The sequence below is a fragment of the Paramisgurnus dabryanus genome, chromosome 13 (genome assembly GCF_030506205.2).
Source record: "Paramisgurnus dabryanus chromosome 13, PD_genome_1.1, whole genome shotgun sequence".
Classification (NCBI taxonomy): Eukaryota; Metazoa; Chordata; class Actinopteri; order Cypriniformes; family Cobitidae; genus Paramisgurnus; species Paramisgurnus dabryanus.
Window position 1 is genome coordinate 18,173,060 of NC_133349.1, and position 17,745 is coordinate 18,190,804.

At 37.6% G+C, this 17,745-nt stretch overlaps 2 protein-coding genes across 3 annotated transcripts; both read left to right on the plus strand.

Annotated features, from left to right (window-relative positions):
- Window positions 1–605: 605 nt before the first annotated feature.
- On the plus strand, window positions 606–6,259 carry LOC135727703 (uncharacterized). Of its 2 annotated transcripts, none has more exons than XM_065245683.2 (3): window positions 606–1,273; window positions 1,639–1,891; window positions 2,665–6,259. In XM_065245683.2, exons 1-3 carry the CDS (start codon window positions 1,253–1,255, stop codon window positions 4,092–4,094), a joined length of 1,704 nt encoding a protein of 567 aa, XP_065101755.2. In that variant the 5' UTR covers window positions 606–1,252; the 3' UTR covers window positions 4,095–6,259. The 2 variants fall into 2 exon arrangements, with proteins under 2 accessions (XP_065101755.2, XP_065101756.2); XM_065245684.2 differs by lacking the exon at window positions 606–1,273 and adding an exon at window positions 1,340–1,536.
- Window positions 6,260–7,919: 1,660 nt separating this feature from the next.
- LOC135727704 (vascular endothelial growth factor receptor 3) lies at window positions 7,920–16,272 on the plus strand. Its single transcript, XM_065245685.2, has 7 exons — window positions 7,920–8,078; window positions 9,646–9,767; window positions 10,689–10,899; window positions 11,477–11,631; window positions 14,006–14,150; window positions 15,247–15,385; window positions 15,596–16,272. The coding sequence occupies exons 1-7, from the start codon at window positions 8,021–8,023 to the stop codon at window positions 15,681–15,683; spliced, it is 918 nt and encodes a 305-aa protein (XP_065101757.1). The 5' UTR covers window positions 7,920–8,020; the 3' UTR covers window positions 15,684–16,272.
- The last annotated feature ends 1,473 nt before the right edge of the window (window positions 16,273–17,745 follow it).

Consider the following 17,745-nt stretch of genomic DNA (forward strand, 5'->3'; position numbering starts at 1 on the left):
TTGTAGCCTATTGTATTTTAAGTTTGGTTAAAGGGCATTTCACAACCACAGTGTCAAGTGAGAGAGGAAGTAAACTATGAGGAGAAATATCCTCATTCTCATTTTAAATCTCTGAAGCCTGTTGCTATAATAAATGCCCCTTGAAGTCGCTCTTGTATGCCCGTTTCCCTGCTGTTAGGTCTTCCCTTTTCACCTATCAACAACCTGCCTCATTTTTCAGACCAACACCTGTACTTTTCTACCCACCAGATCATCTTTGATCTGTTAATCTGCCTCAGAGAAATTAACCACTATGTCCATTTCCTCTCCATCTCTCCACAACCCCCACATCCTCTAATGTTCTTGCCTCCTACACCCATATATCCTCTACCTGCTGATAAAAATGAGTAGGAGAACTTGAAGGTTGCAGAAACACTGAAAGAAAATAGTAGCCAAAATATAGCATAAACTTCCATTCCAAACATGGCAACTGAGGAGGAGTGGATGGAGCAAGGTTCAGATCTCGCGAGATTGGTTTAGAGTTAGGTTTGGGGGTAGGATGACAACAGCGGTAGCTGTATCCCTTTAAGCCACATCTGAGGAGCAAGCAGCTTCTGTCTTCGTTGAATATTGCTCCATCTAGTGTTCAAATATATTATAGACATATGCCTCAACATTGAAGAACACAGTCCAGTAGCCAACAACAAATAAAAATGAAACTGTAACCTCAATGAAGGGAACAAACTAAAATAAACATAGACTAAAAATAACAGTTTCAAGAAACGATATTGATTCTAAGCACTTTACAAATGATTTTTTGCAACCCTGAGTGATACAAAGAGATACAGTAGACCTGACAAAAATAAATATTTTTTATGTTGTACCCGTTTAGTTTGATGGTTTTTAGGATGATTAACCAAAAAGCGTCCTGTTTAGCTGAATTCACCCTCCGCAAACAGACGCTGCGCAGAGCGACCTGTGTACGACATCAAAGTACCGCGATAGCTGTGTTTTCGAATCGCTCTCGCGGTACTTGATGTCAGTCTGCGCAGCGCCGCCAGAAGTCGAACACACCGACTGAAAGGAACTAGTCACATGCTCTATATCCCGGAAATAATAAACTGCTGAATGAAATGTCGATGTGTGCAGCAGTAGCAGTATACCATAAAGTGGGGCAGTAAAGTAAAAATACAATCCGCATGTTGCTGTCCACCGCATGACTTGAAAAGCCAATCCGATATTGTTCATAACCGATTTTTTTATCACTCCACAAATGGACAAAGACAGACTCGCAGTAAGTACATGCAAAAATAACACTAGGAAGTAGTCATAAAGGGGGTGTAACGCATACCATATCTATATATATCGGAATCAGAAAAACACAACGCAAACATTTATTTGGCTTACGTGTATACAATACGTCGCTATGGGTGGATAAGAATAATGTTTTGATATCTAGTATGATGTGTCGCTTGATATCGTACACTTTGGGACGCTTGTACTACATCATTTAAGCGAATCCAAGCGTTTCCGTTTCACATGATGCATCATAACAATGTATTATTATTATTATTTTCATCATATAACGTTCTTACTTCAATACAATATTCAGTGTTTTCTTCAAAGTAAACAGGATTTTTGTTGTAATATTGTTTGCAGCCTGGTCCGTGCTCTTGGCTGGAGGTGCATAATTTCATTGGTGACCTTATGACAGCAAGCGCTTCAGTCTCTGGTCCACTGAGAGAGCAGCGTATTGATGAACCGTTGAGCTCTGCCTGGGACATGGCCAGACCCAAAGTCTCTAATCTTTCACAATCTAACCCTTCTAGGCAGAAACAGGTGAAAAACACAGTAGGGTTTGCTCTGCATTCTGAGGAAAGGGAAAAGCAGCCTAGAGAACATGAAAGCCTTGGTGAGTAAAAGAAAATGATAATAATCTGTTTGGTGTATTGCACCATAATATTTGTGCAAAATTAAAGGGACACTCCACTTTTTTGGAAAGTATGCTCATTTTCCAGCTTCCCTAGAGTTAAACATTTGATTTTTACGGTTTGGGAATCCATTCAGACGATCTCCTGGTCTAGCGGTACCACTTTTAGCATAGCTTGGCATAATCCATTGAATCTGATTAGACCATTAGCATTGCCCTCAAAAATTGCTATTTTTTTGGAATCTATTCAGCTGATCTCCAAGGTATGCAGCGCCTGAAAGTAGTCCCCTTGGTAACTTTCAATAGCAGGGGACTATTTTTGGGCACTGCGTAATATCATTGCGCCTCCTGCAGCCATGGTACAGCAGCAAAGTCCTTGATTATTTAGCCAGAATGAGAGTATGGTTCCTATATCACTTATGGATATACCTAGCCAATTGTCCGTCGGTCTTAGTACACAATTTAAATACGGAAGAGTCAAGTTTTAAATAGGAAAAATATCGAAACTCTTTGGTTATTTTTGAGCGCAATGCTAATGGTCTAATCAGATTCAATGGATTGTGCTAAGCTATGCTAAAAGTGGTACCGCCAGACCCGGAGATCATCTGAATGGATTCCAAAGCTGTAAAAATCAAATGTTTAACTCTAGGGAAGCTGGAAAATGAACATATTTTAAAAAAAAAGTGGAGTGTCTCTTTATCTGGAGTTTAGTTTATTTATATTGACTTTTCACCTTTCCTCTCCCTCTTTTGTAGTTCAGCATCATACCTGCACATGCCCCGGATGCCCACTTTCCTCATCCCTCTGTTCTTCCTTACTCCAGTCTCTGAAACCTCGAAGCAGTCTTGCCTCACAGATCCAACCACCCTCACCACCCCCGTCCAGCTCATCACAGCAGGTCAAAGAGCCCAATTCTGCATCTGTTGGCCTGGGCTTGTGTCTAGGTTTGGGTCTGTCTTTAGAAGAGGGCACCAGTGAGGCCACCAGCTCATCTAACTCTGAGCCTGGTCGTCCACAACATCAGGACAAAAGCACTAGCACCCACAGCCCGATCCCACAGTCAAACCATGAGACCCCAAATGTTCAAGCATTTCCCTGTCTGTGCGGTCATCGTGGGTTTCAAACTTGTTCTCAACTTTTGCGGCACCAAAAGGACGCCGGGGTGCATGCTGGGCATTATCATCATCACCAGCACGGCCATCATTGTCCTCTTACTTCTTGCATGCCGTGTTCACAACTGCACCATGCTGCCCAGTCACTCTCCTCCTTCCCATGCCTGTCCTGCGAGCGCACGTTTCCCACCTGCGCCCAACTTTTGCGCCACCAGCAAGGCCACGTGCAGCAGGACGGTCTGCAGCATCTGCCATGCATGCACTGCAGCGCCTCTTTTCCTCGGCCTTCTCAACTTCTGCAGCATCAACGCGCCGAACACGCGTCCAAAACGGGCGGCTTCATGTGTGCCGAGTGCGGTCGAGCGTTTAATTCTCACAGCAATTTGCGAATCCACCTCAACGTGCACAGTGGAGCTCGGCCCTACAGCTGTGTGGACTGTGGGAAGAGCTTTAGCCAATCGGGGGCACTAAAGATTCACCGCAGAATACACACCGGAGAGAGACCATATACCTGTTCTTATTGCGGAAGGGGTTTCCCTCACCTGGCTGGGGTGAGGGCCCATCAGCGCACACATACAGGGGAGAAACCCTACCAATGTGTCCAGTGTGGTAAGAGCTTTACACAGTCTGGGGCGTTAAAGATTCACACTCGGATCCACACCGGTGAGAGGCCGTTCATATGCAGCCTCTGCGGGAAGAGCTTTTCCAATCGGTCCGGCATTCGTTTTCATCATCGTACAGTTCATGGGATTGTGACGGAGCCAAATTCGGTAGGCAGGCCCAGCCTGGCTGCCACGGCATCATCCCCTGCATCTGAGAACCTTCAGAGAATTCAAACTTCTGGTCAAGAGCCTGTCAACCTGCTCAATCTCCAGCAACTGGATGGGAGGAGTCCATCCAGCAAAAAACAGATAAGTGGGGAGAGTGAAAAAAGAGCTCTTCCATATGCCTGTGAGGACTGTGGCCAGCGCTTTCCAGATGCTCCCACTAGAAACAGACACCAGACATTGGAACACTACTCTGCAGAAGAGAGAGAAAGGGAGGACAGATGTACAGATAACAATAAAGATTAGGCAAACGACAGAAGACTGAAGCAGCAGTCAGTAAAACACTGCTGGATCTTGAATATGCACTTAGCCACATATATTAAATAGTTTTCTCAAAATTTTTATTTCTGTCACTATTTACTGAACTTGTATAATTTATTTTAGTCTGTGGAACACGTTAGAAGTCATTTAATGAGTGTTTAGCTATTTAATCCATACAGTAGGTGTTTCTCAATGTCAAGGATACTTCCTTGGCAGGACTGGTCCATACAAGTCACTTCCTTGAGACGCTATGCAAGGCTCCTCTTTAGCATCCGAGAACACGGAATGAAACAGGCTAGCGAGTGCATGTCATTGTGTCATTATGTCAGTGAAAAAGTGTGCTTTCAGTGTGCGCACATAGGATTGTGGGTGATTTCAGAGCGCAAAGGCTACACTATATAAACATTATTTCCATGTGTATGGGATATTTCTAGAACGAAGGACTCAGTCCTTAGTTGCAATTCTGAGGATCCTTAACATTGGAACAGTCCTTCGACGGATGTCGATGAAGTAGCATCCTCGAAATTCTGGCTTCCGAGGATCCTTCCTTGACATTGAGAAACACCTAGAGAAAGTCAGGGGCTGTTAACGAGACAACGATTTCCACCGTAAACAAGAATTTTTTTATGTGGTTTGACTGTTTTTTTTTTTACACGAGAACTGTTTTTGGGGTCCTGAAAACGAACTTTTGACAATCGTTTTGACAGCATTGTGTGTACATAAAAAATTTCAGTTTTTTACTACATCATTGCAGTGTAAACATAGTGTCAATCTCCAAAAAAGATATAGCTTTATCGTAAAGGTAATACTTACTAATCCAGTGGTTTTATCATGACATGAACTGATGCTCTTTATAATTATTATTGACCTGCTGCCATGTCTGACATAGGTTCAAGAGCTGTTATGAATCTATTTACAGAGACTTTTATTATTTGGTCATGTAATTTTATTTTGCCTGTGACTTGTGCCTCAACAACCTACATTGGTGACATATTGTGAATTGCACCTTAAGTTTTAAATCAGTTACTTCGGCTACAAAAGTTTTTAGTCCATATTATTATGAAAAAAACATTAGTGGGCTATTTTTTGCTTTGTTTTTAATTTTGAATTTGACAATGAATGACAAGTTTAAACACACAGATTTTTTTACATACTTAATGTAAGTGCAGGTATTTATAAGTAGTGATTTCTTTTTAGTGATCAAAGAAACTTTAATATTATTTTGATGAACTTAATTATTATGAAAAAGTTCTCTTTGTATCTAATGTGTGTTTTTTGAAGTAATAGTGCCTTTCCTGATGGGGATCTTGCAAAGCAAATTCAAACTAAGAAACATCTTTAGATTCTGGCTTTAAAAGCCATAGATCAAAAGTATTGCTAACAATCATTTGGTTGAAATTATTTAAATGGTTTTGTTATTTTTGCTTTTTCAATGCTAACATTTTTGCAATGTGGGTTTGAAACGAAACGTTGATTTTACCTGATAATAGCACCGATACTGTGACACCGTTGGACAGGTGTTTTCAACCCTGCTCCTGGTAAGATACCATCCTGCAGATTTTAGCTCCAAGCCCAAATAAATACAGCTGAAGCAGCTAATCAATGTGTAGGGTTGCTTGATAATTATAGACAGGTGTGTTGAAGCTGGGTTGAAACTGAAGTCTGCAGGGCCATAGCTCACCAGGAGGAGGGTTGGAGACGCCTCCCATAGGACGTGTAATGGGCTGTTTGCAGAAACTATGTATACGAAACTACATTTCAGTTTTCAAGTAAATCTGTATGATATGGTAGTTAATGTTTAGGAAAGCTATAAGAAAAAAACATGGTCTATTTCAAAATTGTTGAAATGCTGACCATCCTCAAGTTTTACACCTGTACAGCCTCTCAGCAAAGAGCATCGCATTTCTTTTGCTACATCTGTCAGTGTCAACATTGATCAGTGATGTTGCATTTATGACATGATGTAGATTTACTTTTATTATTATTATTATTTCGAAAAATAAGCTTGCTACAGAAATGAACGTTACAGTGTTACAGTTGTCATTGTGTTTCACCTGTTTGTAGGGGAATAAAGCTGTCGATCATACATTTACATGTCATTTTTATATATATGATGTTTTGAATATACAGTATGGTAATAAAACATCTTAAATGCATTGCTGGTTAATTTGTAAACTGCTTCACCTTTCATAACCATTTGTTAACCCTTACTAAATCACCCATAGTTTTGTAACATGTCTGCTAGAAGGAAGTATAACAGCATTTAAATTATTCTTTGAAAGTTAATGAATAACTAGATGTTATGAATGTTGCAAACTGCAAACCCAGACTATGGCCTGAAAATATATATATATATTTTTTTTACATATTATGGCCTATTGAGTTATATTAAGTTTTAATTTAAGTACCCAAGTAGTCAGGTAAAGACGGATACAGATTTAATGTAACCTGACTTGGCTTATGCAGATATTAGAATAGATAACAAAATGTGAGAGACCAAAGTAAATTTGGCTTTGTGTAAGTATTTATACAGGTTATTATTAAAACTGTAGTTTGTGTTTAAACTTCCTTAAAAAGTCACCAGTGCTGATATCTGACAGTATTGTATAAGGTCAATGAACTCTGTCTTAGGGATTTTCCACTGGGATTTAGGCAGGCCAGTAGATACTGTACGAGCCTGTACAGTAAATTATAAGTAGGCCTATTCATTACAACATTAATGTATTTATTCATCTAATTCCGTAGCCTTGACCTGGATCTGTTCTGATTTTCTGTGGATGAAAGAAATGTAAAATATACGCTCAGCATCTAATTTTACACTGAGTCGCAACAACAAACAAGCCCACAGCAGCATGTTGCGCTTCAGTGAAGTCAGCCATAGCGTTTCATGTGAAACAAGTGGGGATTTTTATTTAAGCCCTAGACGATCTGTTTCTATAGGGTATTTTTGAATGCAAATTATTGAATGCAATAATACTTTATATACCTAATATGTGACCATGTCTAAATCCAGGCTAAAGTCTCATAATCTAATTATGAGATTAGGAGCATCAAAGTTTAATTTCATTCACTGATTTGACAATCATTTATATCTTTAAAATGGTTGTATCAGTTATATATATATATATATATATATATATATATATATATATATATATATATATATATATATATATATATATATATATATATATATATATATATATATATATTGATTTTCACATAATTATCTTTATATGATGTATACAAATTACATATTACATTAAAAATGAGTTTATATAAAAAATAGTAAATCAGAAAAAAATACTTTAGCTGGGTTTTCACAGGCAGATATAGTATATAAAATATAATAATGCAATTATATAATAATACAATTAATATTATTTTTTTAAGATGAATATTTCCATATAGCCTAGTACTGTATATTTAATTTTCAAATTGACAACCACATAGGTCATAAGCATTGTCATTGTTATTGTTTGGGAGGTGCGTCATAACCTTTGACAAGCAAATAAAAAAGCAGAACTATCTTTTGAAATGTCCTCACACCCTATGCGTGCAGATTATGCTGGAGACAGGTGACGCTTGGAACCGATTTGCATAAGGGGTTGATATCCGCTTCGAAACTAACAGTTATGTCGTATGAATCTTTGTCTATGTATTTTGGTTATTGATACAACAATCAGCTACCTTACAATAAGTATAGACTTTTGTTGCACCTTGTGTAATAGGGCTGGTTTATCAGTGTATTTTGTAACCAAAATAATACAAGTATTCTCCGTACCCAAATTGAATGTCAAACCCCGCCTTCTTCCGCGTGGATAAATTGTGTTTACAAGCGTTCATTTCATCAGAAGTTTGTTGCGAAGCGCAGAAATCAAGAGTGCTAAGAGAGTCACGCGCACATCAAAATGAGAGGCTACATTTTCCTTGTATTGCTCGCTTTCACCAGTCTCCACAGCTCTATTGGTAAATATATTTTTGTCTTGGTTTATATCGTCGTGGACCTTTTACTCTTTTATTCTATCACTAACGTTATATACTTAAACCCTTTTTATGCAGCCTGTTATTATCTATAGCCATACACAAAATACACTGGTAAGAAGATAGCTATATAATTTTGCAATTTCAGAAAATAATTATTCTACACCGTTATTTTTACTTGCACAGTTTTTATTGTAACCCCCCCAATTCGTCGTCTTTTTTTTCTTGCTGGCTGTCTAACATAAAGTTTGAATACATTTCCTTCATAAAATGTAGCTTAAAAATAGATAAATAGCTGAAGCCTATCCAAATTAACAATTCCTTACCTCAGGTGTAAGACAGTAGACATGTTTGGAAATACAGGTAGGTGAAAATAAAAATGAAAGTGTTGCTGTTTGTTATTTGTTATAATTACAGTAGGCCTATCTGTGAAAATCCCCTAGGAAGCCTTAGCATATTAAGCTTACATAGTTATCATAACACAGATTCTTTCAGGTAATCTTCAGAAAAATAAAAACAAATATTTAACACATACCCTACCAGTTAGACAACATTTTAAGGAAATGACAGAAAACCAGAGTTATGACATTCAGGGTTATTTTCTGTGTTCAGAGATGAAACTGTATGAAAGGCATATATATCATCTGTTATAGTGACCAAAATCACCACGGTATCTATATTAATCGTATTATATTATGTAAAAAACCATTAACATTAATCATTGCACATTTGTAGTTGCAAAATGTTTATCTGGATCAGATTAAAAACAAGTGAGTAAATCAGATTTTCATGCAAACACAGGACAAATCAGCAAGTCATTTGTCTGCGTATGTTGTGAGAAATCGGGTGTACCTTATGACCCAGGACTAAGCTGCATGACACGACCTGTTGTCACAGCAATCGCGGAAGAAACAAACATAGTAGAAAGAAGCTTTAAACTCATCAGATCACATCATTTAATGCAATGGTTCCTAAACTGGGGTCTGCGAGATTGTGCCATGGTGCCCCCAGTTTTATAAAATATATGAATTTATCATAAATTCTGTGTAATTTAACCTTGAAAAATAAGGATTTTAACCAACAGCACTACATTGTATAATTTAATGTGTCTTGTTTAAATTAAGTGAAATTTTAAGTTTTAGAATGTTTTATTTTCTTTGGGGGGGGGGGACGAATGGATGCACTGTACACGTGGATGGCTGCATGCTCAAAATGCCATTTGAGAACCACTGATTTAATGGAAAATGAAAAGAAAAGATTGCTCTGTCTAAAGAAATATTAAGTACATATGTGTCAGCACAACTGTACAGGACATTTTTATCAAGATTCAACGTTACACCTCTGGTTCAGAGGCAAATTTAACACAGTAGGCTATGCCATAACCGGTTATCGTTACATCTCTAGTTCATAGGCAAATTTAACCCAGTATTCCATTTTTCATTTGCATTTTCTCATCTAGAGCAATTCCCAAACTGCAACTGTACACAAAGATCATAAAACAGCATTATGCACATTCTAATTCAATACTATTTTGTTTATATATGTTCCTTAGGCTCTCTGGTGGTTAAAGGCCCATTAGAGCCGGTTTTGGAAGGAGAGGATGTGACGCTGGAGTGTGTGGACACAGAATCTAAGCTCAATATGAGCTCAGTGCACTTTGAGCGGCTCTCTAAGGTAAGATCATTTACAAAAGACAACTAAATTTGCCCGTTGTACAATGCGGTTGTATGTTTATTTAAATTAAACAGTACTGTAGCTTGAAATGAACAAGCCTAATTTTTTTCTAGAAATTCAGGTTAGTTGTGTTGTCTGTTTCCGCTCTGTTACGCTCCATATCTGATTACTAAAAACAGAGATCTTAAATGACCCTAAACAGATCTTTAATCTTAGATATTTGATAGAAAATCACTTTCTTCCCTCATAATTTTATAGCCAAACTTATTTAGTCAAGACAAAAACAATAACAAAGAAAGATAATTATGATTTGAATGTATTTGTCTGGAGATCAGGGCTGAAACTTGTGTTTACAAAGCAGAGTGCAGTATGTGTTTTTCCAGGCATCTGAGAGCTGTTATTCTGAGTTTAATTAGTATCTGGCACCAAGGAGCCTTTCGAGGATTCACAGCATCTGCTGCTTCTGTCGACACGTTGTCTGTTTGTCACCTTTTTCCAGGGATTTATGCATTTGTGCCAAGACTAAAAAGATTTCTATAGAACCAATCGCAAAGACAGATGTTTTGTTTTGCAAACTTATATTACCTGCTGTCAGAAGTTCCCCAGTGCCAATGCATAGTTCCTAACATATTTAATCAAATTCAGCAATCAATGGCTATACCGCATTATTATATTTCATGCGGTCTGTCTGTGAGTTAAAGGAAGAGTTCACCTTCTCTTATTTATTTAACCTCATGCCATTTTTCTACCTCTTGTGCCAAAAAAATGTCCCAAAATGACACATTGATTAAAACTGATTGAAAAGTCAAATGTGATGTTTTGTTACAAGACACCAACTGGTCTCATGATGTTATTGTTGCTTAACTATGCTTATTTTCTGTGAATATGACCTTTTTGTTTTGTTCTATCTCTTCACAACAGTACATGAGGACGTGGTTTCGTCTCGAATCAGAAGACGTGTACTTATATCGCAGGTGTTTTCTGTATGATGTGAGTGTGAGAAGAGAGGAGGGCAAGCTATTTGTCCAAATTCCCAACATCCAGTCCTGGTCTGATGGTCCATACCGCTGCGTGTCTGAGAACTCTTCTGCACCAGATAATTCCTCCGAATCCTTCACTATCCCCGTCCACTGTGAGTGAGAGTCAGACCTCTGCCAAGAGCTCACATCATGAGCTGTTTGAATCATTAGGAAACTGTTCAAGACTCTTATGTAATTGGCCAGTGATGCAAATCCCCATTGACTGTTACGAACACCAATCGATTTGTGTATGTCTAGATGGTCTAGACGCTTAATGCCTCAATTTACAAATCGTTTTGTGTGAGTCAAGTTGGCAATGGCATTTTGTCACAAAGCAGGTTTTCGGTTTTGAACCTAAAGATTAGAAGGGAAATAAACTCTTTATTTTTAAGATAACTACATCAGTATTGATATTGATTGTTGGCTTTGCTGTGCCCAGAGATGGGTTGGTTACTTGCTGGGAAAAACAGATGGGCTTGTAATACACACAACAGATGAAAACAAGATTATATATAATATTCCTTAATAATGATCCATCACTGTCTCCAACAACATATTTAAGCACATGTGCAAAGTAATATTTCATTATGTGAATGCTACTGCCCCTTTGTTATTTTCATGTAAACATTTACAAGAACAGAGCTGTTTTGACTAATCCTATGTATCTATCCACCCTCTATCTTTGTTTAGATATGCGTGAGGTATCAGTTCACCGGGCTGGTTTAGGCTACCTTACCCGCTATTACAGTGCGGTGCAGGAGCTAAAAGTTCGATTAGGAGATGATGTGGAACTGGAATGTTCTACTTCTGCTTCTGAGAAACCGGATTACTACTGGACCAAAGAGGTGACATATCCAATACTTCATTTGCTTTCTGTTATCCTTTCGCGTTTTGACTGGAGATATTTTATTTTTGTATCACACCATATCCTGATCCTATCAGTGTTCGGTCTGAAATATAACTGTTGTAATGGGCTTTTAAATTATAGAGGGAGATAGGCAGGCAGCTTTGAAATTCCCACTTGCTTGTGGGTGAAAGTGAAAGTGTTCTTTCAATTCTGAGAAAAGGATTGAGGAAATTGTATTTAGTTAGAAAAGGGAACTTGCTTGCGCACTGGTTTATGTGGGGATAAATCCTGGATCTTTTGAGAGGTTTGGTCAGAATAGACAGCAGGGCTAAGCCACATTGTGAGTTGTTGTAACCAATAAATTAAAGGATTACTTCACTTTCTTAAAAAAAACCCCAATAATTTACTCACCCCCATGTCTTATAAAATGTTGATGGCTTTCTTTTTTCAGTCGAGAACATTCCAAGATCTTTCTCAATTTAATAGACTTTATTGGACCCTTTACAGATTAAATGCAATTTAAAATTGCAGTTTCAACACAAACAAGGAATAAGGGTATTATCTTGTGAAAATATTGTCTTTTTCGGCAAGAAAACTACAAAATTTGTATTTTTAAACCACAACTTCTTGCTTTGCACTATCCGTGTGACGCACCAGCGTGACCTCACATAATGCATTATGAAGTCAAAGGTGAAGCATGACGTATGCGAAACTACCGCCCCAGTGTTTACAAGTCTGGAGAAGAGGACCGTTCTGACGTTATTGTATGTGGAATGATATTAATTAATGTCCTTATGTTCGTTTATTGTTTAAAATGGTCCGCAAATGTGCGTTTCACATGCAGTGCAAGACGAGAAGTTGTGGTTTAAAAGTTCTTTTTTTTCTTGCCGAAAATGACAATCTCTTTGTTAGATAAGACTCTTATGCCTCATTTGGGATCGTTTAGAGTCCTTTGAAGATGTGTTGAAGTCTATTAAATTGAGAAAAATCCTGAAATGTTTTCCTCAAAAAACGTAATTTCTTCTTGACTGAACAAAGGAAGACATCAACATTTCGGATGACATGAGGCTAAGTACATTTATCACGATTTTTGGAGTTATCCTTTTAAGGGATAGTTCACCCAAAATTGAAAATTATGTCATCATTTACTCACCCTTATGTTGTTACAAACCTGTATACATTTCTTTGTTCTGATGAACACAAAGGAAGATATTTTGAGAAATATTTGTAACCAAACATTTGTGGACCCAATTTACTTCCATATTCGTTTTTCCTATGAGTGTGAATGGGTTCCACGTTTCTCAAAATATCTTCCTTTGTGTGTTCATCAGAACAAAGAAATTTATACAGGCTTGTAACAACATGTAACAGGCTTGTAATACAATACATGTAAATGTTGCTCACAAGTATTTCACACAAAACCCTCTATAGGAAGCACCATGCAAGTTCCTTTTTCTCAGGCCTTAAGAGTCCCTTTAAATGTCATAGTGTGGGTGGGCAGGTGACCATAATCGCATGGGATGACTTGCTGTAGTACACTGTTAAACTCCAGCTTATGGTACTTTCAGAATGACTCAATCCAGTCTGTGCTGTACATTATATAACCATATAGTATTATTTTCTGACAGCTACTTTCAGCTTTAGTGTTGTTTGGAGTAATACATAAATATGATCCATAGTCATATTTTCATTTAGTTCAAATATGCACTTTCTCAAAGTAACACTGATAGGTGCTGATTCTTATAGTAAACCAGTATAGTATTATATTGGTACTATATCATCGACATGTTTATTGGCTACGTGTCTGCTCTCTAACAGAGGAAACAGGAAGGTGCTGGGAGCCAGTGGATAAGGTTAAACAATGGTGTTTAAGCCAGAACTATACTGAGAATCCCGTTAATTCACTTTAGTTGAAATTGAAATGGACTTTGTTGGCAGGCTGCTAAAACCCATCCGGAGCCAAAAGCATTTGTGCGGTTATGGCGCCTCTGACCAGTTTTTGCACAGACACACATTTGTTTCCCTGTATTGTATACACTTTAAAAGCTAACACACATTTTATACCACAGGGCTTTCTGTCACATTTTACTTGAATGTTTTTGCAGTTGTTATTTTATTTTTATCATTCCCACTATTTAGATTCGATGCTGAAATGCAGGATTCATTTTTGTGGCTAACATTTGACATGGTTATTCCCCATAACATATTAGATCACTTTTAATATTTTTTTGTTTCCCCTTTATGCACAGTTCCTTTACTAAGAATTATGAAGTATTTCTACATAAGCATTCTTAGTTAAATACCTTTCTTTCATTTCCAGCTTTGGTTTGCTGTACTCTGCAACTTCTCTGTCTGTGTCTTTTTCTATCAAGGGAGAGGTCTGGGTTAGGTCTGCCACTAAGCTGAAGCTGGAGAAAGTGACGAGTGAGGATGGAGGCAGATACACCTGTACCGCTCAGTCCCCCACTGTGGAATCCCTTATGAAGAAACGCACAATCAGCATCACTGTGCTGCCAGGTTAGAGCCGACAGAAGATGGCCACAGTGTGATGCTGTTGGTCAACCATAAAAACTCCATTTATTAATTGTCGCACGAGAGTACTGATTTGTTCATTAAATTTACCTCACAAACCGTAAAGTTCAAACTGTAGCACATTCACTCTTGCATTTCTGTTCAGCGCAGGCACAAACTGCAGCATAGCACCCTGTGCTAATGCATCAGCTCAGTGCCACGCTTTTTCTTAGAAATGGATTTCGGTGCATTTATTGTAATGTCTTATAAGTAAATGTCACAGAACGACAGACATACATCTGCGCCGCAAGCAACCTGAGGCGACAAAGCCAAAACGCTTCCATTATAATCAGCTGAGCCGTCTGTACGACAGGCGCACGCTTAGACAGCTCCATTGATCATCACAGGACGCTCTAGCGTTGTCGTGACATCCACATTGTAGACACGGTGTAAGACAAAAAGAGCTGCCATTAGACTATTGCATTACAGTCATGAATATTAATAATAGAAAATGGTTGACATGCAACACTACAGTAACATCAGAAAGAATAAAGGACGTTTGTTTTCTGTGGGGGTGATGAGGTCATAGGGGTAGGGTAAAAATGAAGGACCTGTTTGTGAGGAAAATGAGGTGAGAAAATCCAAGAAAAAGTGATAATGGAGTTAGTTTTAGTTGAATGATGGACTAAGGGGATATAGACCAGCAGGCACATTAGGCGAATGATTAAGAAGAAAATGCAATAAACAGAAAAGTTGTCTAGATGTTTTAATACTTAAGTAATTGTATATATAAATTTTTTCTATAAGACCTCCAAAAACCCTCTTTCAGTCTGTTTGTTTACTGTTATACAGCAATACTGCTTTTCTATTAGCATTTGAACGTTTTGCATATTTCCCCAAGAAAGCAATGAAGTGATCCTGAAAATTAAGCAAATTACCGACAATTAGCTTACCTGCCTAAGGCTGAACTACTGATTTTCAAGTGTTTATTGGATTTTGATGGTTCATCAGGTTTTTAGATAACTTCTTTTTGCAACTTAACTTTTAAATGAGAGTGAAGTTAAATTAAAAGGCAAAAAATCTCCCCGTTTGTGTTTTACAGAGGATGCAGCATGGTATGAGTCCACCACCGGTCAAGTTTATCTCATATGCGCTGTAGGATTGGTCATTCTGGTGATTGCGATCTCCATGATAACATACCTCTGCCGCCGAGCCAAACAAAATAAGTGCAAGGGACCCATGTAAGTACTCCAAGTCGTCCTAAAAGGACTAGGACATGTGGCTTATTTTTTGCACACTTTACGCACTTATTTTATGTACACCCTCTCAGAGCTATACGCACAGCCTAGGAAATGTACAATAACACTCCCTTAACCCCACATATTTTCTTATCCTGCCTGATACAAAACTCACTCTTCCATCTTAATCATTTGTATTTCCCTCATCCCCAGTGATGACCGCTCCCAGAAGAAACCCATCTACAAATCCAGCGTGGAGTCTCTGCCCTCCACCTCTTCTGACAGCCAGCCACTTGTATAAAGACTGAGATTGATGGAGGAGAGAACTGAAGAAAAGTGAAAAAGAATGGAGGATATTGAGTGGAGAAGACTTAATGAATGTTTTGTCCATAGATTTTATGTTCTGGGGTCTTTATTCAGATAAATAATTAAGGGACTATATAGTGAATGAAAATGTATAGAAAGGTGGAACAGATTATCGTTTTAACAACTAGGTTGTGTCCAGCATGATGGACAAAAGGTGTGCAATTTTATTCTCAATCTTTCTATAGATTTGACAGGCTTGCTAAATTAAAAAAAAAATTGAAAAGATGTTTTTGAGAGCTGACTTAAAATGATTATTAACATTTCTTTTCAGCAAACTCCCTGTCTGCAGGCTTTCAGATTATACAGATATAGATTTTTTTAGATATTGCTTTAAGTAAATGTAAAATGTTCTGCTTCACTTGGAAGGATAGTAAATAAGATCTAGACTAATACTCGACCAGTTGCTCTATATGCACTTTGACTGTAATACTTGCACAAGTTTAATTTTGTTCTGTTGATTTGTTGATTTTTTTTGTTCTGTATCTTTGAATTTAACGCTATTAAACTGTTTGTAAATTTGGCAACATATTTACCCATGAGTGTTTTTACTGATCTAATTAAGATAGATATTCATGTATGCTCAACTATCCCATGCAATAATCTAAAACTGACAGCCGACTTTCATCTCTATGCAAATGGAATCAATACAGTCTCAAAATTCCTTAAATCTTTTTCCGATTTATGATAAATGGCTTTTGATGGACAGGACTATGTGTTGGTGAACCTTACAAGACACTGCAGAAAACAAATGAAAAGCTCAGATGCAAAAGCCGCTAAACGGCACCTCATTCAAAAATAAGAGATTGATATTGACTGAATGCTCTCTTCACGTATTATACGTCCATAATATACTTACGTCACAATGATTCCTACAAGAGTTTATTTCCCCGGTTAAATGAGGTTTACCAAATATATTAGGATATTGAACAGAACTTTGATAATTTTGCCTAAAGTCAAAAAGGATAGTGAAGAATGACTAGAGACTTTTTTAGAATTAGAGATTTTTTGCATGGGTTTTGCAGTGAAAGACAATAAAATTTGTAAAACACCAATGTGACTAAAGTGACAATTGTTGCAATAAAGCATTTCAATTACTGACTAGTGACTTATAACATTTTTATTGCTTATTTACAAGAAATCATGTCAGATGAGGGTTTTGGATAGGCTATATATTCTTCAAATATACCAGCATCTTCAATGAACCTACCTACTATGTTCTTATCCAATGGCAGAAATATGTCTATATACATAAAAAAACAATTCATATAAATATTGAATCTTTTCTATGTTTTCTTATATTGATCAAAGCTCTCAATGGGTGGGCAAAATCCATAAATGATCCATAAATGAATCCATAAATAAAGGAATCAATCAAACACAAGACAAAAAAGGCACAACCAGAAATGTGTCAGACAACTCTTTTGTCTAAAAACAAAAAATCCACATTGAAAAGGCCTAAGGGCACTCCTGAGGTATTCTTTCAGAATATAACATATTGGATCCGTACATGCTGCTACAGGCCTGTAACTCTATATGACATTTCCAAGGTTATTCACAAACAACATGAACAGGAATTGCCTGTACTCTCCCTATTCAACACATAACAGCAACTCAATTTTTTAATTTTACCCTTCAATGCCTTAATTTTACTAGTGTCCAGCAGTTCATAACTGGAGGCATTATCACTTACACATTTTATTACTTTTACTAGCCACAGTTCATTTTACATGGTTTATTACCAGTGTGTGGCTGACCAGAGACCTCCATTAATAACTGGGGTTTCTGGGGTTTAACAATGACAGTTCATTACTGAAGGCATATGCCATAGAAAACAGCAAGAACAGTATTACCAAGCAAACAGAGCTTTCAACATCTCTCTCTCTCTCTCTCTCTCTCTCTCTCTCTCTCTCTCTCTCTCTCTCTCTCTCTCTCTCTCTCTCTCTCTCTCTCTCTCTCTCTCTCTCTCTCTCTCTCTCTCTCTCTCTCTCTCTCTCTCT